The sequence below is a fragment of the Microtus oregoni genome, unplaced genomic scaffold (genome assembly GCF_018167655.1).
Source record: "Microtus oregoni isolate MIOR12 unplaced genomic scaffold, Mior012 000153F_ref0000387, whole genome shotgun sequence".
In the NCBI taxonomy this organism is placed as follows: Eukaryota; Metazoa; Chordata; class Mammalia; order Rodentia; family Cricetidae; genus Microtus; species Microtus oregoni.
The window spans coordinates 1,121,191-1,144,483 of NW_024544808.1; the positions used below are offsets into that span (position 1 = coordinate 1,121,191).

Here is a 23,293-nt window from a genome sequence, read left to right on the forward strand (position 1 = left end):
CTCCTTCCCTGTAACACCCCCTCCTCAACTCAGGACTGAACAAGTGATTCCATCTTGGGCCCAGCCAAACAGGGTCCAGTCCCCTCTTTTCCTAGATGGATGGATTAGGTAAGATTTGGCTCTTAAGGCAAGTTTTCTTCAGATCCCAGAGGGTGGGGCCGGCCCCTAACAGGCTCTCATCCAACGCTGGGGCCCATGGCTCACCTCCTCCTCCAATTCCCAAGTGCATCCACTCTCTCCAAGCCCCTCCAAAACTCAGATACTGCCCTCCCCACTAAAGGCCGGAAGTGGTCCCGCCCCTTTCCGCCTCCCTAGGGGGCCTCCGTCCCAACCCGTCTGCCCTTCCCCCCCCATCACTTCTTATCGCCCCCCCCCCCTCCTTATTCACTCTGCCTGACTCCGGACTCGGACTTGCTATTTCCCATCGCATTTCCTATTTACTCTACAAAAATCTCTTCCCATTCCTTACATCCTCCTCTGTATTACCTATGCACACCCCCCCACCAAATGTTCCTTAACCCGTCTCTGCATACCCCTATTCTCTCTGGATCTCCTCTTCCCCCTCACATTGCCCCGTATTCCTCGTTCTCCTCCCAACATGCACAGTTCCCCTTTTTCTCTCCTCCACCTCCGCCAGTCTCTGCTGTCCAGTCCAAACACAGACTACTACTTTCTTGGTCGTTCTCTTTCCCACACCGCATTAAATGCAGCACCTCTGCTCCAGCTACAGTAGTGAAATAAGAATTGTCCACCTGCCCAGCTGCAGCTTTCAGGGGGTTAGAACCACTGTCTGGTCTCCAGGAAAGTCCAGTCTTACCCGCTCACCTTGTCCTCTAGGGAGTCTGGGATGCGTGTGACTGCTCTCAGTCCCTCTCGAGAAGTCTCAGCCTCCTGTACTAGAGCTGCAGACAGCCCAGCCCAGCCCCTTTCCGCAGCCCCCTACCCCCGCCCCCCTTCCTCGGGGGTGGGGCAATGGGGCCCTGCTCAATGCTGTCTGACGCCAAAGCCCATGTTTGTGCCTCTGTACCAGACTCAGTGTGAAGCCCTTCCAACCCAAACTGCCCCACGAAAAAGATTCATTCATTGAATTTATTTATTTTATATCGTTGTTTTTTCTTACAACAAGTAGTATGTTGTGTAAAAAATTAAAAAATGCGGAAAAATGTAACGGACAATGAAAGACTACCTTTAATCTCATTCCCCAGAAACAGTCATGATTAACGTTTTGATAGACATTCCTCCTTATTTTTTTTTCTATTCATAGTCTGATTACTTGTGCTTTCTCTCCACACAGGCTACATACTATACCTACTGTTCCGTAACTGCTTTTTTCAGTTATGTATTCAAACCTCTTTTCCTTGGTGCATATTTTTCTTAGTAGCGCACATTTTCATATATAGCTGGCGTATAATTCATTTGTTTGATTCAGCTTGCATGTACTCCCTTTTTTCGCACCTTTACAAACAATGCTACAAGAAACATCCTTGTAGCCGGGCGGTGGTGGCGCACGCCTTTAATCCCAGCACTCGGGAGGCAGAGGCAGGCAGATCTCTGTGAGTTCGAGACCAGCCTGGTCTACAAGAGCTAGTTCCAGGACAGGCTCCAAAACCACAGAGAAACCCTGTCTTGAAAAAAAAAAAAAAGAAACATCCTGTGTCTATATTGGACTCTTGCGGTTTTATAATATTTTGCTGTGTTGAATCATTTGGAAAAACTTCCATTTTCAGCGTAAGTTAATTATGCAAAGTAATGAGTTTTATTATGGCATTTCCATACCCACCCTCCTTAACATTTCTAGTTTGAGATGCCACTTGTCATCTAATAAATTCACATAAAGAATTGGGTCTCTTCAAGAGAACAAGATAAAATATAAAAACAAAGAGAAGTAGACAAAAATCATTATTAGGGATAGAGCATCTGAATGCTGACCCAGAAAACTGGAAATTGCAGACCCAGTAAAGTTTATTCTAAAGTACTACGTGACAGTTAGAGAAAGAAAATTCAAGGTCTTCCTCACGCACTTTTCTGCTTCATGAGGTCACCTTTACCTTTACTAAGCAAAGCCCTGTGCTCTACAGACATTTGACTCACAGCCATTTCACACACCATTAAGGCAGGTTTATGGACTCCTGTTTCATAGTTTGTGAACTGCCGCTTCCCCAAAGTTTGTAATGTCGCACTACTGCTTTCTGGCCCCCTCGGCCCTCTCTCTGCTGACCACATTGGACCAGTCTCTCATCTTCTTCCAATTCTGGCACCCCAAATTCCTCTCCCTTCCAAATTATGACAAAGCTTCAATAACAAGATAAGAAAGTTCCCAAACCTGACAGACAGTATCGACAGTCTTTTAAGGAGCCCTCCAGCTGGAAACAGCATGGGTGTTATAGGTGCGATTTAACGAGAGGGTCTTAGATGTTGTGTGGGGATTGAGTGTCTTCTTGGAAATAGAGAGCATAGCTATGACCTTGGAAGCCATCCAAGCAAGCAGTGCTTGTGGTTTGTCATAGAGTGCTAGCAGGGGAGATAGTGGGGAGATGGGTGGGGTGGGGCTCGCAGTAGGACTTGATGAGTCATTGGATTGTGTAGGGTTGGATTGGAAAGGGGAACACATTCAAATCTTAACAGATAGTATGAATGGTGACCCTTTCACTAAGACATGGAGGAATGGATTTAAGAGGAAATGAATGTTGATTTTTGAGGCACCCGTGGTACATCCAGGTGGAAAGGCAGGTGAATAAACGTGTCTGGAACTCAAGAAAAAGACCCGAGTAGAGGCTGTCAATCTAGAAACTGTCATTATATAAATGGGTCTTTCATTCACAAGAAAGTGCGCCCAGGAGGAAGAAATGTATCGAACTAGAAGAGATTGTACCCAAAAGTGAGTCCTGGAGTCCAGATCCATGTATGGATGGTATGGATGAAGTAAAAGGAAAGCTGTAAGGAGTGACCAAGAAAAGACCGGATTTGAAAAGAATTTTTAAGATATTGTTCTCAACCTGTGGGTCAAGAGGGTCGACGACCCCTTCACATGGGTCACATATCAAATATCCTGGATATCAGATGTTTACATTATGATTCATAACAGTAGCAAAATTACAGTTATAAAATAGCAAGGAATATAAAATTGTGGTCGGGGTCAGTACACCATGAGGAACTGTATTTAGGGTCACAACACTAAGAAGACTGAGAACCACTGGTTTACAGGATAGAGAGATTGGGCTGGGGACAGTTTGAGTGTTAGAGCACTTGCCTAGCATGCATGGAGCCCTGGGTTTCATCTCTGTCACTGGTTTTAAAAAAATACATATATTGCTGATTTTTTAATAGCCAGGCATGGGTGGCATACAATGGTAATTCCAGAAAGTAGGAGCCAAAGACAGTAGATTAACTAACCTGAGATACACAGGGGGAGAAGATGAGAGAAAGGGAGGGGGAGGAATAAATGGGTTTATGGTGTTAAATATTGCTGAAGTCTAGAAAAGCAAAGCATAAGAAAAAATCTGGACATATTTACAGGTAAATCTCTAGTGACCTTGGAAAGAATATCTTTTGCAGAGTCAATTGCTAAATGCATAACCTGATAACCAGTCTCTTCATTTTCTCTAGTCATAAAACATCTCATTTTAGGACACATAAGCTCTGCCCCAGACAAAGGCCGAGAAGACTACGGTTCTACTTTAGGATGGTATCACAGTAAGTGAAATGAACCTGGTTCCTGACAACTTTGAGGAACGGACTCTGGCTTTCTTCTAATGAGATGGATGAATGTATGTCTCATGTAGCCATTGTTACTTTCGAATCTATGTCGTGCAAGAGTTCCCTGTTGTTTCTGAATGTCTGAATGTTTCATGTGTGGTATTCATGACAGTGAGTAAATTTTCAAGAAACACCTGAACTTGCCGTCTAGCCAATCTATTTGCCAGTCTTTTTTCTGCTGTTTTTTTTTTAACTTCTGAAAAGTATATCCAGTCACCTATATTCCAGTAAACAGAGCACTTCACTGTCAACTCTTGCCTGGGAACCCCTCATGCAACTGCTCCCCTGTGCTCTGTCTACCCTCTCGTTCAGTTTCCAACATTTCATGCTCCACATTGTTTTATCCGTGATCTCTAGAGGAACAGCATTAGAACCTTGCATATTATCAAATTTAATGAAGTAAGCTAAATCTCAGTCCAAGTTCGTCAGAGAAGTAATGAATGCCCTTCCTCAGTTTTACTGCTTTCCTAACACAATGCCATAAATGTCCTTATCTTAGGACATGGAGCTCAGAGAAGGGCGGTGGGGGGGGGGGGCAAACTTATCCGAAGGGACAGGAAAAAAAAACAATTAGTTCCAAGTCTTTACTCTTTGACTAGGGAAGCTTCCTTCCAGTTCTTTCTTATGTACTGTAGAATCTTTTGAGCATCACCATTGATCTATAAAATCTGAAAAGCCTAAATAATTATGCCCAAGGCCCGTTTTCAATAGCTACAAACCATCAGAAAAATACCTGAGATTATGGTCAGCAGGCTCACACACTTGCCCTAGAGCTGACGACTCAAGTTTGATCCCAGGGTCCTACATGGCGGAAAGAGAGAACAGACTCCAAAAAGTTGTCTTCTGAAGAACTTCCACATGTGCTCCATGGTACACTCACATGCACACACACGCACACACACACAACACAACGCACACACTCACACTCACATGCACACACACACGCACACACACACAACACAACGCACACACTCACACACATATGCACACATTCTCACACCACAACACACTCTCTCACATACACAACACACACACTCACACAGACCACAACACACACATGCACACACACACACAAAATGTGGAATAAAAATGTTTTAAGAGAAAAGAAAAAGTAACTGAGATTACATAGGTCCCAATATCAACTTGGGGAAAACATGAAAAGTTGATTTATTGTTAAACACTTCAATTAAGGAAATGCAGAAGCCTGGCTACATATGTTTAGCATAGACCAGCTCGATGAAACTGTCTTATGCCGGAACCCTGAGGGTCCAGAGCCCTGAAACTGAAAAAGGGAGTGCAAAAATAGCCCTGCCACCAATCCTGCCTAGCAAACTCCTCTTCCCCTGAGCTGTAGAGAATTAGTGTTTATGAATTTTGGAAAATTCAGAGACAATGCTGGAAAAGAGTGGCAAAAATTCCTTCCAGAGCTGCCTATTATTTCTATTGTCACCTAAGATGCACAGCAAACTATCAATTAGTGATCAGATATTCTCAGCCTTTGGACTCCACAGCCTCTCTCAGTACTGGGGAAAGCCATGCTTGGTGGCCTTTTCTGTCCTCTACCATCATTGGCGGCTTACTCCTCTCCACTTCAAAGTTTCCCCCTCTCCCTCTGCCTCTTCATGTCCCTCTTCCTCTCCCTATTCCCCACCTCCCAATAAGGTTTCACTGTGTAGCACTGACTTTCCTGGTACTCAGTAAGTAGACCAGGCTGATCTTGAACTCACAGACACCTCTGCCTGTATCTACTTCTAGAGTGCTGGGATTAAAGACATCACGACACTGCTGTTCTCTCTTTTGATCTCCTGGGGGGGGGAATCCTGTTGTAAGACAATTTAACTCACTCTGTGTTGCTCTAAACGCTGAGGACTGTCTATGCAAAAGAAGAGAGAGGCAGACAGACTCCCCTTTGTTAAACAAAAGGCAGATTCCTCATATATTTGAAATCCTGATATCTACTTCTAGACTAATACCACTTCTCCCAGGTGCTTTATACAAAGAATCCTCCTAAACACAAACCTGGGAGAAAGAATTGGGCCATCGAAAAGAAAACGGGGATGAACTATCTACTAGGCACCATCACAAAGGTGACCCTTGCTCATAACAGGCTTAGATTTGAGCAACTCGTTTTAAAGTCCTCTTCTGCCTACAGGGAGCTGTTTCTTTACTCCCCAGAAAGCTTTGCAGAAGCATGAAGGTTTACATTCATACAGTGTGAGTACCAGCAGCATTGGATAGAGGACAGCATTGGGGGGTGAGAAATATAACTTACCAGAGGCAAATTATTGTCTAATGGGTATGGAGCACAGAGGGGATTTGAGCCCAGCTCAATGGATGTCAAATACCAGCATTTTAACCATGATACTACATTGCCTGTGAGTTGTTAAGTCTCATATGCTTTCCAAGTACTGTGATTTGCTTTGTATGTTGTTTATCTCCCAAGGGTTCATGTGCTGAAAGCTTGAGACTCAGTGGAATGATTTGAATTAGTGGAATCTTTCAGAGATGGGGGCCCAGTAAAAAACGACTATGTCACTGGGCTAATCCCTGTTGGGAGAAAATGGTGTCATTTTCTTGGGACTCAGATGAGTTTCTATAGTTGTGAATTGGTATTAAAAGGCTCACACCTTACCATTTGACTGCTCCTTGTTTGTACTTCCATCATGATGCTATTATTCATGTTGAAATTCAGGCAAGGCTGTAAGAGATAGGTCCAACTCATCTTGGACTTTGAACATGCAGCCTCAGGCACTTTGCTATAGCAATAGAAAACAAAATAAAACGCCAGCACCCTTCCTAAATATGTTAAAGGCATTACAGTATGATTTCCATCTTTGGAGGCAAGTCTAACTGGATATTTCCATTTAGAAAGTGTCATGAGGCATATACTTTTCAAAGCAGGCTTGATGGTGGAAACCAGTAATCACCATACTTGCGAGGCAGAGGCAGGATGATTCCCCCACATTCCAGCCCAGCCTGGTTTCCTTGAGGAGGCATGAGAACTGTGCTTATCTATAAGTACAAGAAGGCACAATGCCAACTTTGAAGGGAGGGAAGCAACCAGTACTACTGCACATCCATGATATCTATGAACACACAGCTGACATGGCACTATAACGCGTGCGATAGTAGCATGGACACATTGGCTGTCACCACCATCTCTCTGAGAAAATCATGTGTGGTACTGGAAACCTAGCGAACTACCAGGGTTTAGTGAAGTCATGGATCTTGGAGGAGAACCTACAACCACCACTTTACAAAGCCAGTGTTATTCCTAACTGCCTAAAAACAAAGATATTAGCCGCATGTCACCCACCAGTGCCCTGCATTATCTCTTTGATCTTTCCTTTTACGTTATACATATTATTGACATTTGTGTTCTGTTCCGAAGTATTAACGAGATCTTCCTCTCTTTGTCTTCCAGGGTAGCTCTTAAACCTAAAAACCAATAAACAGTATTTACATTGTCTTGACTTTGTAAATATTTTTTCCCAAAATCCAGCTAAGTAGTGAGCCAAGAATACAATTCCTTCTTTACAAGTCCAGTGTCATAATCCGTGGGCCTCTTAGAGGAGATTTTGTTCTAGCATTATGTTCTCTTATACTCCATTAGTTGCTTATAACCATATTTTATCTTATTTTATATTTGAATCACTATTTTCTTATATATATATATATATATATATATATATATATATATATATATATACTTTATAACAGCTTTTATTCTTCCATAAATGATGTGCCTTTATTTTGTTAACTCATTGAACAAATATTTGCTGAGTGTCTGCTAGGTGCTAGATGCTGTTCTGCGAGCTGGAGCCATAGCAGTGGAGAAGACAGACACCAATACCTGCTTCTCACAGAGCTGATTCTAGTATGGGAAAGAGAGGAAACAATCAGATCAAGAAATAAGATCTGAGTCAGACGGTGGTGTGTGCCTTTAATCCCAGCACTCGGGAGGCAGAGGCAGGAGGATCTCTGTGAGTCCAAGGCCAGCCTGGTCTACAAAAGCTAGTTCCAGGACAGGCTCCAAAGCTACAGAGAAAACCCTGTTTAAAAAATAAATAAATAAATAAATAAATAAGATCTGTAACAACTTAAATAAAGTGTTATGGAGAAAACAAAATTCAGGTGTATTGGTGCACTCCTTAATTCCAGCATTCAGAAGCCTAAAGAAGGAAGATCTAGAGTTTGCGACCAGTTTGATTTACATATGAGTTACATAGTTGTAGTAATAGGAGCGGCGGGGCTGCGTCCCCAGCACCCAGGCTGCCTGCTCGGCTAGCTTATGCCCCGAAATAACAACACACAAACTGTATTCATTTAAACACTGCTTGGCCCATTCTCTTCTAGGCTAATTCTCACATATTAATTTAGCCCATTTCTAATCATCTGTGTGTAGCACCCCTAGGTGCGCTTACCGGGGAGATTCTAGCCTAGTCCATCCTGGGTCGGAGCTTCATCCCCGGAGCGGGGCATGGCGTCTCTCTCTGAGGCGTCTGCTCCCTAGAGAGCTGTGGAGTCTCTGAGCTCACTTCCTCTTCCTCCCAGCGTTCTGTTCTGTTTACTCCTCCCACCTATCCTCTAACCAATAAAATGGGCCAGGGCAGTTCCTTTATTAGCCAATGACCTTCCTCCATCACATAGTAAAGTTCTGTCTCATAGAAATGAGGAGCGGGGGACAGGGAGGAACTAAAAACCAGCGTAAAAGAGAGAGGGGGGATATCAGTGAAGAAAAGAGGTTATTTCAGTTTTAAATAGGTTGGTCAAGAAGTAACTCCCTGAAATGGCAAAATGTGAACAAATCTTACATAAGGTGAGAGAGCTAAGTGGATATCTAGGAAAAGATTTTTCAAGCAGAAAGGTCAGTGCAAACACATACCCATGACATCTTTGCCCATCCCTGGCATTTTGAAAGAACATGAAGCAATAGAAGGAGAAGGGAGAGAAGTAACAGGCTGAGTGATGAGAACGGAAATGAGGGCTTGCCTGCGTGGCCCCTCACATAAGGCTTGGTGGCTTCCACCATTTTAATAGAGAGACGAAAGGATATGGATCGGGTCTTAAGGGGACCTGGAAATACACTGGCAGAGGACAGAAGAAGAGAACCAGTGTGGGAGCTGCTGCAGGGCTGAGACAGGGTCGCGGGCTTCTGGATTCACTGTTGTGGTGCCTACTCTAGATGTCTTTCTTCAGCTGTAGGAAATTAATGTCTAATACATTTTTATTTTGGTTTGGGGGTAGAATTTCTCACTATGTAGCACTGGCTAACTTGACACTCACTATGTAGATCAGACTGACCTCGGAGCTGCAGCAACCCTCCCCGGCCTTGCCATGACAGCTATGCAGCACCATGCCCAGCTCCTGATACCTTTAAAAAACTTGTTTAAAGTTTTTTCCACCCCTTTTCCTCATCCTGGGTCGCCTTGTCCAGCCCTCATATGAGGGGACGTGCCTAGTATTACTGCAGCTTAATATGCCGTGTTTGGTAGATAGCCATAGGAGATCTGCCCTTTCCTGAACAGAAACAGGAGGAGTGGATGCCATAGGGGCAAAGGGAGGAGAGAGGGACTGGGAGGGGAAATGGCAGTCTGGACATAAAAATAATAATTAAAAAAACCTTTTTTCATACAATATATTTTGATCATATTCTTTCCCTTCCCCAAACTCCTTCCAGATCATCCCCACTCAGCTGCCCACCCAATTTCATGCTCTCTCTGTCTCTCTATGTCTGTGTGTCTGTCTATTTCTCCTCACAAAACTCAGGAAAAACAAAAAAATTAAGAAAACAGATTTTAAAAAGGGAAAAATCAATATGGCAAATATACCAAAACAAAATCAAAAACCACACACAATGTTTCTTTAGTTTTCCTTTAGTCTGTAGCTCATTTCTCTGAATGTTGTGTCTGCTATGTTGATCTGTGTTTTTGACATTTTCTTTCATATTTCCTGTTTATTTTGTTGTTTCACTTTACATTCCAAGAGTTTTTCTTCTATGTTTTTTTCCAATTTTTCTGTTGACATTTTTATTTCCAGCAAATTCTTTTCCATTTCTGATGTGTCTTTCTTTTCTCTGATTGTTCTTGTTTTGTAGCATCTAATTCTTGTTTCATACATGTCATATTTTCTTGAATGATTGGCAGGTATAATTTTTCTCCTGAAGTTCTCTTTTGTTAGTCAAATTCCCGACTTCCCCTGGGTTCATTTGTTCTATTTGTTTGTTTTGGCTTCTTGCTTTCATGGTTCAGCCTTTCTTAATTTGCCTGGGAACCCTTGGTTATCTGTTTGTCTTTAAGAGAGAGTGGGCACCTGATGGAGTTTTCTCTGTTGCTATACAACAAAGCTTTTCTGAAGCTAGGACTGTCCCCTATGAGGAAAGTTTTTTCTTCTTCTGTTTTAAAGAGATGGTCTCACATATTCTAGACTGTCCTTAAATTCCCTATGAGACTGAGGACAAACTTGAACTTCTGATCCTCCCGCCTCTACCTCCTGAGTGCTGAACTTAAAGACAAGCTACACTACATCCCATTTGCACAGGGCTGAAGACCTGACCCAGCATTTCATGACTGTTAGGCAGGCATATTCTACTGACTGAGTTACATCCCTAATGCCTGCACCTGCACTGGGAAAACCGCAATGGGAAGCTTTGAGTGCCCTTGGAGTAGGTGGCAACTAATAAGATTTGGGACCCCCAAAAGCCAGAATGAGACTTTGTTGTGCTGTGCTGAATGTCATAGGGCAAATCCAGGTGCCTTTGTCATCTTTGTGCCAGTTTATGAAAAGTCCTCAAAGGCTTTTGCCCTTGTAGATAGAGGCTGGATGTCTTGGAAATGTAATCTATGTTCATATAAGTGTAATAAAGGCTCTGATACATGCTAATGGCTCCTGTATGGGGACACTACTCAATCCATCTTCTACAGGACTCAGATACTGGACTTCAAGATCCTGGACTCAGAGCATCTCAGCTCTGCTTCGTTCTGCCCCTTTCATGTCCCCAATGGGACAAGGGGCTTCCAATGCTCGTTTGTTGGCATTTTTGAGACAGGATCTCACTGTGTAGGCCAACTTGTCATGGAACTCACCATGCAGCATAGGCCGGCGTCAAATTCATAGTTTTTCTGGAAAAGTCTCCCAAATGCTGGGCTTATAAATGTGTGCCACTATACCTGGCAGCTGTACTTCAATTTTTGCCATTCCTCATCCCAGCATGCATTCACTGAATACCTACCAGATGTCAAACATTCCCAAAGTGCCAGCTCAACGCTGACACTTTCGGAAATGGCACTGTTATCCTCATTTCACAGATTAGGGAACTGAGGCAGCAGAGTGGTTAAGTTTCCTCGCTGAATATTATGCAGCCAGAAAGCAGCCAAACTGCAATTCCAACCCAGATGTTCTCAGTCCCGAGCCTCTATTTTAAATGACTGAATGGTCCTCTTTCTCATCTCCAGTGCAGCCCATCTTGACCTCTGGCTGTTCCTGAGATTGGAAATCGCATGTCTGGAACCCCTACACCGTTATAGTCCCTTCTGTGTCAAGACTAAAGTGAGCAACAGAAAAGACCAACGCTGCGTACTTGCCTCTCCAACCCTCTTTAAAGGTTGCTACCTTTTTAAGATGATCAGTACTCAGTGACCTTTCTCTGGCTCCAGTTATTGAGCTCCAGTGGATGTTTATAGGAAAGAAAAACCCCACCCTGAGCCAACATAGCAAACAGACAGACCCAGCACTCTGGTATGCTTAGTTTCCAGTCATCTTACAGCTGGATGAAGGGGAAAAAGGAGGCACCGAGCTGGCCCTTCTCCAGGCAAGATGCCAGCCTAAGCTCTTGGACAATCCTGGTTTGTGTAGGCCTCAATGCCACATTCAGAGACTTCCCCACCTTTCAGCATGGTCCCTCCCTCTCAAGAGAAGGCTACCTGCAGATTTAAAAGAGGAAGGCCTTGGGGATCAGACATTCTGGATGAGAACAGCAGGCCCAGGCCAGAAGTGGCACCATGTCTGAATGGAGGTGCCTCAGCCGTGCCAGTGTTTTGCTGACCATTCTCCTAGACCTAACACACCAGGGACCTCATGGCTCTGCCTCGCCAACCAGCAAGGTCAGTTCTAGCATGAGACGACAGCGCTCTGGAGTGTGTGAGAAAGGTAGCTCCTTAGGGTGGGAGGAGCCGAAGTTTCACAGTCTGTTTCTGCAGGCTTGAGAAGCTAGGGCCAGAGAAAAGAGGTACTGATTACTAAGTGCAGCGCAGGTGATGTGCCAGGAGGCTTGGTTGTTGCTGTGAGCCTTCGCAGCATCCCTGTGAGCCACACTCTCTTATCCGCATTAGAGAGAGGAGGAAACACAGGCTCAGGGCCCAAGACATAGGAAGCAGCGGAGCCAGAGCTTGAGCCTCGCTCAACTGATTCCCGATTACCTCTCTGACCCACTTCCCCGCGCTCAGAACTGACCAGACCCTTGTACGTGATGTGTGGGTGGACAGAGGGATCATAACTTCAGGGAAGATAGGGAAGAAGATAATTACCTCACTGCTCGGTGACCTCAGTGTCTGCAAGATGTGGGAGATACTAGAACTTAACTCCTCAGACAGTGAGGATTAAATAGGATCATGGGTGCTGAACACTTACCATGATTGCAGTATATTACTGTACTTAGGAGGCTTAATCTTTACAGCAGAAATCATAAAAACTAAATATTTATCACATCGCCTAGTAATAATGTAGGGCTCGGTGAATACATCTATTCTCTTACATTCTAAAGCTTTGCTAAGATGTTCTGTTCATTCTAAAGTGAAATCCATGAACCAGCAGTAGCCTCAGCAGTGGGGGCTTCCAGGGAATTTGGAAGCAAGGAGGACATGAGCCTCTTCCTGCCCCAGGGTTGCTAAGTTAGAACCCATATTTAGCAAGATCTGGAATCAGAGAAGTGCTTGTCCAGGGGTGCTTTGATTTGGGACCATCTGGAAACCTGTAGTTCTGAGACTCACTTACTGGTAGTCTCAGGCAGGTCCATGCACGACAGCTCACTTTCCCTCAAGATTTTCCCTCAGTTTCTCCTCCTCCACTCTGAAACCAGTTCAGGAACCTTGAGCTCTCAAGTACCTGGCCATCTTGGCCAATGAAGAACTCTCTCTAACCCGGCTCTCTGTATTCTCTCTCAGTTGTTGATGACGAGCTATTCCATACGTTCCACGGTGGTGTCACGTTATGCGCACACTCTGGTCACCTCTGTTCTCTTCAATCCACATGATGAAGCCCATGAAGCCACCTTTGACCTGGATCTTCCTCGCATCGCCTTTATCTCCAATTTCACAATGTAAGTCCGGTTCTAAACTAACGGTTTCATTCATTTGTTCATACGTTCATTCGGCCTGCTTACTGCTTCACTAGTGCAGAGCAGTTAAGAGGATAAATTTTAATATCAGACTCCTTGATTTTGATTTCTTCCTCTGCCTGCTGTGGAAACTCAGGACAAGCTACCTAACTTTGAGTCTCATTTTACACATCTGTAAAATGCAGATAAAATTAGAAACCACTTGCAAGGATTAAATAAGACATGTGGACATCTATACTAACGTAAGTGCCTGGTGTATGATAAATACTTGATAAAATTAGCTTTAAAAAACCTTTTCCTGATGCTGAGGGCATACCTGACATGGTTCTGGCTAGATATGATGGACAGATGGACTACACACAGTTCCTGCTCTCAGTCCTACTGTCTAATGGGGAACCCACAAAATGAGTCAGCTGATTTAAATAAAATACCCTAGGAGGAAATAGAAATCTGAATGCAAAATGGTGGGGACTCCAAGGTCCACCAGGAGACAGGGATCAGTTCTGAACTCCCATCAGTGGAAGGAAACTTTGGATAAATGACACTCAAACTGAACTTCAATCATGAGATGGTCACTAGCCAAGCACTATAGAAGTAAGCCTCAAAAAATTAACGCAATAGAATTAAGACACAAATGTTCCTGGATGAGGAGAAAGTGCATGTCACTAAAGTGCAGGCAACAGGCAAAGGTAGAAGAGTGATCAGAAATGACAGAGACTCAGCTCTCAGGGGCTCCAATGGGAAACCAAGTCCATGGGACACACATAGATTAAATACACTATAGAACGAATGCGTATCTTGAGGGATGTACATGTAAGTCATCAAAGAATAATGGAAAGTTCTAGAAAAAGACTGTCAATAGTCTCCCATTCCCTTTCATTTGTGCCCAGCATCCCAGGGACCTATACAGTCCATGTTAGAGATAGTTGAGCTCTTCAGTGAAGAGACGTGGCAATGTGGTAAGCAAGGGGTGACCATGGTGATGCAAGGCTAGGCTGGAAGAGGCAGCCAAGAAGCTGGGAGGTTGAAGAGAGTCCTGTGCTAGAACATGGAAGGAGAACATGACAGTGGACCTTGAAAGATGGTTGGAGGGAGAAGCAGCCTGTTCGTGATGGGAGCATAATTGGCGATTGCCTTTTTCTGTTTTGTTTCATTGGATGATATGAGATGAAGAATGAAGGAAGAGATGTGGGTGAAAGGAAAGCTTTGTGGGGCTGCATTAACCCACATGTATCATAGTGTGAGTTATGAAAAGGCTTCTGAATTTGGGGTGTAGCTAGGATGTAGATGTTGTCCTAGTATACCCAAAATCTGGGATCCAGTTCCCATCACTGGGTAAAACTGCCGTGGTGGCACACACCCGTCATACAAGCACTTGGGAAGTGAAGCAGGAATATCAGGAGTTCAAGGTTATCATGCACAGCTATGTATAGTGTGTTCGAGTTCAGTGCCAGCCTTAGTTACAAGCGAGTCTGCTTCAAAAGGGCAAAATGAAAGAGGATGTCTGTCTTTGAGTGGAACCACTCTCAGAGTGAGTAGATCAGAGAGTTCAAGTCAAACAGAATTTCTGCTTTGCTCAGTCATTCTCGCCCCATGACTGGGAGCAGGCTTGTGTGCTGAAACATTCTTTACAGCCCTAAGCCCATGTCCTGCCATCAAGAACCTCTGGGCTGGAGAGTGGCTAGGTTGAAAGAGGTGACTGGTGTGAAGTCAGTATAGGGAAGAAGAAGAAGAACAGAGATAACGAGGGGGGACTTCCCTGCAACAGGACTTCCAAGTGGGTAAGACTTGAAAGCAACCAAGATTGCTGCAAGTAGAGGACCAATGAACCAAACACAAGAATAAAAGTGTTCCCCCAAACAAGCGAAGAAACCCTAGGTGTGATAGCAAGTGTAGGGGCCGACCTGAGAAGTTGGCAGTCAGCTGATGTAAAGACCCAGCAACAGGCAGAATGGGGGTTCATTTCAATAGAAAATAACAAAAACACCGAAAGGATTTTTTAAAAAGTTTAGCAAAGCAGGCTGGAGAAATGTTCCTGGGCAGACTCTGTGGAAAGTATGCTGGCTGGAGGCAGCATACACACAGAGGCCCCAGTGTGCTACTGCCAGAGTCGCTCCACCCTACCACCCCAGCCCCCAGGAGACCTTGAGGCCCAGCCAGCTCTGTCCACCCCCACACTAGCCCAGCCTCAGCAATACTGTTTCAGCTGCCTTGAAACACTCCTTGCCTAAGTAGCCTCTTCTGCCAGCGGCATATCTCCCCTTAGCATTCCTGGAAGCTGCGACTATCTGTGCCCTAGTTACTCCATTTGAGAAATGGAGACAGCTGTTCTTGCCTCCCACAGAGGTATATTAATGTTCTCCAGGACATCAAATTCTCACGGCTCAAAGGTAGCTCTGACCCCATCGCTTTCTTCCCAGCTTGAGATATATCCAACACTTCACATTCCTCCTTGCTGCAATATGAGCCCTTTGAGTCTTGAGTTCAAAGCCCTGGATTCTCTAACCTTCTTTCTCTAGCTCCCTTCTCTTTGATCCACTAGTCCCTGAGACCCACGGGGACTTTTCTCACTGTCGTTCTGGGACACTCATTGAGAAGGGATGGAGTAAGTACTGCCTACCAGGCATTAGCAGCAAACCAGGCAGACATTTCTTTGCCTTCAAGGAGCTCGGAGTCTCCTAGAGAAGACAAGACCCAAAAGACATAAACTAATATGGATCCATTATACACAACAGCTAAGAGTACAAACAACCTAAGGGTCTAACTTGTAAGTGAATATCTAAATGCACCATAAAAAGAAGTGAAGTCCTGTCACTTGTGACAACATAAACGGGCTAGGCGTGGTGGGCCGTGCCTCTAATCCCAGCATAAGGAAGGCTGTGGATAGACTATTGAGAGCTCAAACCAGCTTAGACTGCATACCAAAACCCTGTTCCAAAATAGTTGTTTATCTTTTGTTTTTTGATTTTTTTGTCATTTGTTTGTTGGTTTGTTTTTAATCCAGTTTTGAGCTGGGTACAGTTGTTCATGTCTATAATACCAGCACTTTGGAAAACTGAGGCAGAAGGTTTGGGGTTCAAGGCCAGCCTAAGGTAGAGAGCAAAACCCTGTCTCAAAAACAACAACAAAACACCCTCCTCAAATTTGGATTAGAAAGATGACGTGGCAGCTAAGACCACTGTCTGCTCTTCCAGAAGTCCTGGGTCCAAATTGCAAGTACCCACATGGCTGAACACAACAACCTGTACCTCTAGTTCCAGGAGATTCAACACCCTCCCTGGTCTCTACAAGTACCAAGCATGTACATAGCGTGCAGTTATATATGCAGGCAAAACATCCATGCACATAAAGTAACATAATAAATATAATTGTTTCAAACTCTCAAACCCTTCCAAGTGGACAGAAGGGGAGATCTTTATGGTGAGTGAAGTATATCAGGCACAGAAGGCCAATGCCCATTCTGTCATACACAGGTGGAATCAGGATGGCTAATTTCTTAGAATTTGAGGGTGGAATGATGGTTTCTCAAGACTGGTAGGAGTAAGGGGTTGGGAGAGGTGGAGAAATCTGATTACTCTTAGATAAGGACCACAGCTCTAAGACATTTCTATACAGTGTAGGTGACCATTGTGCACTACCCTTCAAAGGGTCAAAAAAGGATTTTGAAAGTTTGAGCACCAGTGATAAATGTTTGAGGAAATACATGGTTATTCTGATTTAAACAAGGCATACACATATGATATGGGTATCAAACATTAAACACTCTTTAGGACATACAACTTTTATGTGTTTTGTGTGTATATGAGTTTATATGCATATTTGCATATGTTATGGAGTCCAGAGGTTAACTTGAGGTGTCTCTCAGGCACCATCTAACATTGTTGTGAAACAAGCTCTCTCACTCACCTGGAACCCTCCAGTAAGCTAGACTGGTTAGCCAGTGAATCCCAAGAATCTATTTCTTTCTATCTCCCAAATGCTGGTAGTCCAATAATGCCCCATTATATATTGCCTGTCTTTTTTAGCATGGGTTTTGGGATTTTACTTGGGTCTTTGTACTTACAAGGTAAACATTTTATTAACTAAGCTATCTCCTGGCTGCCATCATATATACTTTTAAGTATAAGTTAAAAATAATTTTAATTTTTAAAATTATCAAGAGACAGAGGCAAGAATATTAAGTTCAAGGCCTTTTGAGCTGCGGTGTAAGCCCTGTTAAAACAAAATAAAATCCCAAAAAATGAAGGAAAAAAGGCAAGAAGATCATGCTACATAGTGAGTTCAAGGCTAGCCTAAACTACATAGTGAAGCACTGTCTCAACAATATGATGATATAGTTTGGTCACATAGAACCTACATACCATGTGCAAGAACATAAGTTCCATGCCAAGCTTTGCAAAAACAGAGAGGGGGGAGAAGAGGGAAGATGGAGAGAGGAAGAGAGAGAGAAGGAAGGAGAGGAAAGAATAAAAAGAAGGAAGGAAGGAAGAGAAACAGTGTGACTAGAGCAGGATGAGTGGCCGAAAGAGTAGGAAGCCATGGGGTTGAAGAGGTAATAGTCAGCCATAATGTGTTGACTACAAAGAGCCTAGTAAAGAGTTTTGCTTCTATTCTCGGTTGAGATGGAAGCCTTAGAGAATTTGAGCAGTGAAGATAATGTGCCTTGATTTTATCTTCATAACACGATATGCCAGGTATCATGGTGAATGCCTTAAATCTCAGCACTCTGGATGCAGATGCAGGTAAATTTCTGTTGCTCTAGGCCACCCTGGTCTACACAGTGAGTTCGGGCCAACCAGTAGTATGTAGTAAGACCCTGTCTCAAATAAACAAAAGATTAATAGATGTTTCTACCACTATGAGAGCAATGAATAAAGAGCAAGGATTTAAAGAGGAAGACCAGTTGGTAGGTGTGATGATTAGTTTTTGTCAACTTGACATAAGCTAGGCTCATCTGGGAAGAGGGAACCTCAACTGAGAAAATCTCTCCATCAGATTGGCCTATCAGAAAGTATGTGGGTAATTTTCTTGATTCATGATTGATTTAGAAGGACCCAGCCCTCTGTGGATGGTCCCACCCCTAGGCTGTTGGTCCTGGGTTGTATAAGGAAGCAGACTGAGCAAGTCGTGCAGAGCAACCCAGTAAGCAGCTACCCTTCGTGACCTCTGTATCAGCTCCTGCCTTAGGGTTTCTGCCTTGCGTTCCTGTCCTGGCTTCTCTTCATGGTGCATTGTGAGCTTGAAGCTGAAATAAACCCTTATTATTCCCAGGTTGCTTTTGGTCATAGTATTCATCACAAAATCAAAAGGCAAACTAGGACAGCAATGGCGTATTGGTGACAGACCTGGCCACATTGTTTTGGGGAGGACTGTGGGAGATTTTGAAACTTTGGACTGGAAAAGCTATTGAGTGATCAGAGAGGCTGTCCTATGGGAGTGGGAGTGGGTAGAGAAGAGAAGAATCCTGAGAGCAATATAGATGACACAGACCTGGACCGTCAAGTTTCCTAGGGAAGCTAAGACTCTATCAGGCTGTTCCTATATTTTAAATTAAGAGTCATTGTATTTTGGTCAGCTGGGGCTGAAAAATCAGATGCGATTAACAAGAGACCAGCATCATTGAGGTGAAATCTTGTGGGAAGTGTTTCCTTGGGGTTATCTTACAGAAACTGGGGTCCAGGAATGCCAAGGCTGCATCTCAAGCTGGTAGCTGAACTTTGTAATGTGTAAGGGTCTCCTGCATAGTGCCGTTTTTGAAATTATGAACGAGTCATGGAGAACAGCTAAGGTTCAGCCCTGTGCGAGCCGAGAGAGGCCATTGGCCAAGATGAAACCTCACTTGCAATGTGGCCCCAGCATGCAGGTGCCAGGACTATGGCATGACAAGCAAAGACAGTAGCAAGTGTAGTGTGTAGCTGGTCTGAGTCTAAGAGACTAGTTGTGGGTACCGTCGACGGCAGAGCTGGCGAGGAGGAGCTGCCCGAGCACTCTGGAGCCCAGGAGATTGTGAGTAAATCCCCAGAGCTGGATTTTTTTACACTGTTGGAGTCTGGTTTTGCTTTGATTGTAGCTGTGCCCTGGTTCTTCCCTCTTGGGATAAGAAATATGTAACTTTTTTTTTTAATTTTACAAGAGCTCATAGTTAGGGGCTTTGGATTTGTAGAGACTTTAGATATCTTAAAAAGGCTGAACTTTTTAAAAAGTGTTTGGATGTTTTAAAGAATGTGAGACTTTTAAAGTTGTTCTTTTTTATATTATGATATTAACATGAGATCTTGGAAACAAACAAGATCTTAGAAAGAAATGTTATAGTTTAATAGTGATGTATTTGTGTGTAATGTTGACAAGAGGTCCTTGTGGTGATTTTTTTTTTGTCAACTTGATTCAGACTACAGCCACCTGGGAAGAGGCAGTTCATCTGATAAAATGTCTCCATAAGATTGGCCTACAGGCAAGTCTTTCAGGGCATTTTCTCTATTAGTGATTGATGTGGGGGCTGTGCACTGTGGGTGGTGCCATCCCTGGGCTGGTGGTCCTGGGTTCTATAAGAAAGCAGGCTGAACAAGCCATGGGGAGCAAGCCAGTGAGCAGCATTCCTCTATGGCCTCTGCATCAGCTCCTGCCTCCAGGTTCCTGCCTTTCTTGAATTCTTGCCCTGGCTTCCTTCACTCATTAATAAAGTACGAACTAAGAGCTGTAAGGCGAAATAAGCCCTTTCTCTCTTCCACTTTCAGTATTCCTTAGTTGCCTGTATTTCTTTGTATAGGGTTGAGGCCTCATGACCTTTCCTTCCATGTTAAAATATCTATTGATGTCTTCCTGTTCAGGTCATGGGTAGGCAGGCATATTGTTGAGACTACATGGGTATAGCTTCTCTGGCATTCTAGAAGACTTATGGCAAACTTCACATTCCTCTGGCTCTTACAATCTTTCCATCTCCTCTTCTGCCATGGTCCCTGAGCTTTAAGGTGCAGGTGTCATATTGTAGATGTACTAGATGGGAGTGGACTGCACAACTCTGCAATTTCATCAGTTGTCATTCTCTGTAATGAGTTGTTTGTTACAAGGAGAAAGTTCCTTGGTTAGGGAATAGAACGACACATATATGTCGTTTAGAACATAGTTAGAGATTCTGCTGGTTTAGTAAAGTGGCAGTTGAAGGTTCTTCTCCAAAATCCATGATCATTAGCCCTGATACTTGGCTAGGTTTCTAGTATCAGGCATGATTTCTCTCTGGTTAAGAAGATCTTAATTAGAGAGCTGTTGGTTAACACAGGTATGTATGCCACTACTGCACTGTTAGGATTATTGTGTCATACTGGTCATTGTTGTGGTTCACAGGAGTCATAGGTGGGTAGGGCTGTTGGTTGCTTCCCTACTTTGGAAGTTTGTAGGCTGCATTATGGTACTATGAACACTAGTCCTCAGGGAGAGGCCGTTCAGGTCAGAGCCAGCTCAAGTCATTTAAGACCTGTGTCACCGACAATTTTAACCACTACATCACTCACATTATTTACCTAATGTGTTTTCTTTAAAAAGACACACTTTTAAGTTGTTCATAACCTAACCAGCAGTGCCTGTGAGTTGTTGGAGTAAATAGTGTGTGTGTGTGTGTGTGTGTGTGTGTGTGTGTGTGTGAAACTTGAGATAGAACCTCACTAAGTTGAGTAGCTTGTCCTGGAACTCACTAAATACCCCAGAATGGTCTTGAATTTGTAATTCCCCTGCCTCAAATTCCTGAGTACTGGGACTATAGGTTTGCACCACCATGCTTAGCTTGATGTTGCAGCAAATATACAATTATAATAAAAATGTTCGGCTATGTTACAACGAAAAATATTATTGTGTGTTAAAAGACAAGCATGAGAAACACAAAACTCCAACATGTCTACAATATGTTGTGTGGTCGCTCTTTCCCCACTGGACAAATAGATTTCAGGAGAATATTCCCTCTCCCTCTCTCATTCACATTCATTCTTCCCACTCGCTCTCGAGTTTAATGACAGTTTTGTTCTTTCTTGTTCCTCTTATTTGTAGCTATGTTTTTGACTATCTATTTTCTTTCTCTGTCTCTGTTACCCCTTCTTTCTTTCTACCCCATCAGGACCATCGACAATAAAGTCTATGTTGCAGAAATCAAGGAAAAACACCAGGCAAAGAAAATCTATGAGAAAGCCTATCAGCAAGGAAAGACATCAGCTCATGTAGGCATGAGGTAAGGCTCTAGCTGGTCTGAAATGTGATTTAGCCATCCTAGCTGTGTGACCAGGAAAGATATTCCTTCTCTCTGGACCTCATTCTCTACTTCTGTAAAATAAAAACAATGATTTCTACTCCATAGGATTACATTAAGATTATGTGAGTCACTAAATATCAATGCCTATAACAGTGGATGTTTAATAACTGGGAGTTTACTTCCCTAATTCCAGCTGTCTTTTGCTAGAAAGATGTGGCTTATTTAGTAACTGGTACTTTGTGCGAAGATTATGAACAAGTGAGTTTTTTTCTCTTCCTTTCTTATTTTTTGTTTTTAATGTGGTATTTTATTTATTCTTGGAAAATTTCATACATTTATACAATGTATTTTGATCATATCCAGCTTTCATCCTCCATCCGAGCTCTCATATACCCCTTCAATGGATCTCTCTTCCAACTTCATATCCTCTTCTTTTGTTCTTTGTAATGCTCCAAATTCAATTAGTGCTTCCCACATGCAAATGGGTGTGACCCATTCACTGGAGCGTGAGCAGCCTACTAGTGACTACATCTTCCCAATAAAGATGGCTTTCCCTCCCCCCACAGAAGCCACCAACTAACTCTTTGGTAAAAAGAGTGGGATCTCATGGGCTCTTTCCCCATCTGTGCTGGGATTTTGGTTGACTTCATCTCATGCAGGTCTTGTGTATGCTGTCACAGCTGTTGTGAGTTGTTCATGAATACAAAAGCCATGCCATATGCACAAAGCATTGTTTCATAGGATTTCTTCAAATTCTTCGACTTTTGCATTCTTTCTGCCCCCTATTCCATGATATTACCTGGACATCAGAGGCGATGACATGAACATCTTATTTAGGGCTGGGTCACTTACTCTGAGCATTTGACCAGTTATGGATCTCTTAACTAATCATTATTGAATATAAAAGGAAGCTTCCTGATCAAGGTGGAGAGCATTTTAACAATATGACCATTTAGTAAGACAACAATAGTAGGTTCTGTTTTAGGGCCTATGGCCTCCTCAGGCATAGACTTTTGACAAGGTTTTCAGTACCGGGCATTAAATTCCTCTTGTGAAGCATGCCTCAAATTTAATCAGAGAGCAGTTGGTTACCCCAGAACAGTCCTATTCCCATTCCATATCTTGCCTGGTACTCTGATACTATAGTGCACTAGACACAGCTCTGGGAAAGACCATTGGTCAGTCTTCTCCCCCGAGCAGCCTACATAAAACCTCCCAGCACTAGGGAAGCTAGCTAGCAGGAAGGAAGTTTCCTGGTCACTTCGAGATTGATTTATCTATTCCCTGCCACGAAAGTGTGTGGTGTCTTCAGCAATAAGGTTTTACCATGTTTCTATAGTGAGAAACTCAGAAAAATGGTAATGGTCTATAGTATTTGGGGGCTTCTGGACCTCTTGAATAATAATAACTCATACGGAGGTATCCCCCACCTCACATTAGGATTTTAGTTTAATAACCCTTGGCTTCTGAGAGTAGCATTTCCACCTATGTAGGGCACCTCCATTAAAATACTTTTTAAAATGCTATTTTTAATTAGCTGGCAAAGTAGTATGTTTCCATACATTCTTAATTTTGGTTAACCCATCTGCCATATCCTCATCTCCTCCATACCTCAACTCTCACCAGTATTCAAATTTTAGACTCCCAGCACACATACTATGATTTCTATCCATCTTTGCTTTCCTCTGTGGGCCCTGGCCATGGCCAAACCTTGCTTCCAAAGTTCTCTTAAATGGGCCCCATGATCTCTGGGTTCCATGTTCCCATTAGCTTTGCTTCCTTCCCGTGTCATCATAGTCAGTGTGGATAAATGCAGCCACGGCGGTCCTCAGCTCCCCCTGTCACCTTAGTGGTTTCCCATATGCAAATGATGTCCTTCAGAAACAAGACCAGCAATTATCCCTCTTGTGCAACATTCTTCTATCCATCCACAAAAGAAGAAAACAACAACAACTTTAGACTCTGCT

At 43.4% G+C, this 23,293-nt stretch overlaps 1 protein-coding gene across 1 annotated transcript in view; it reads left to right on the forward strand.

The window, feature by feature from the left end:
- Nucleotides 1-11,756: 11,756 nt before the first annotated feature.
- Nucleotides 11,757-23,293, forward strand: part of LOC121445028 (inter-alpha-trypsin inhibitor heavy chain H6-like) — a 31,415-nt gene continuing 19,878 nt past the window's right edge. The window contains 3 exon segments of the mRNA XM_041647003.1: nt 11,757-11,858; nt 12,918-13,072; nt 21,195-21,305. Of these exon segments, the coding sequence (XP_041502937.1) occupies nt 11,757-11,858; nt 12,918-13,072; nt 21,195-21,305 (368 nt within the window).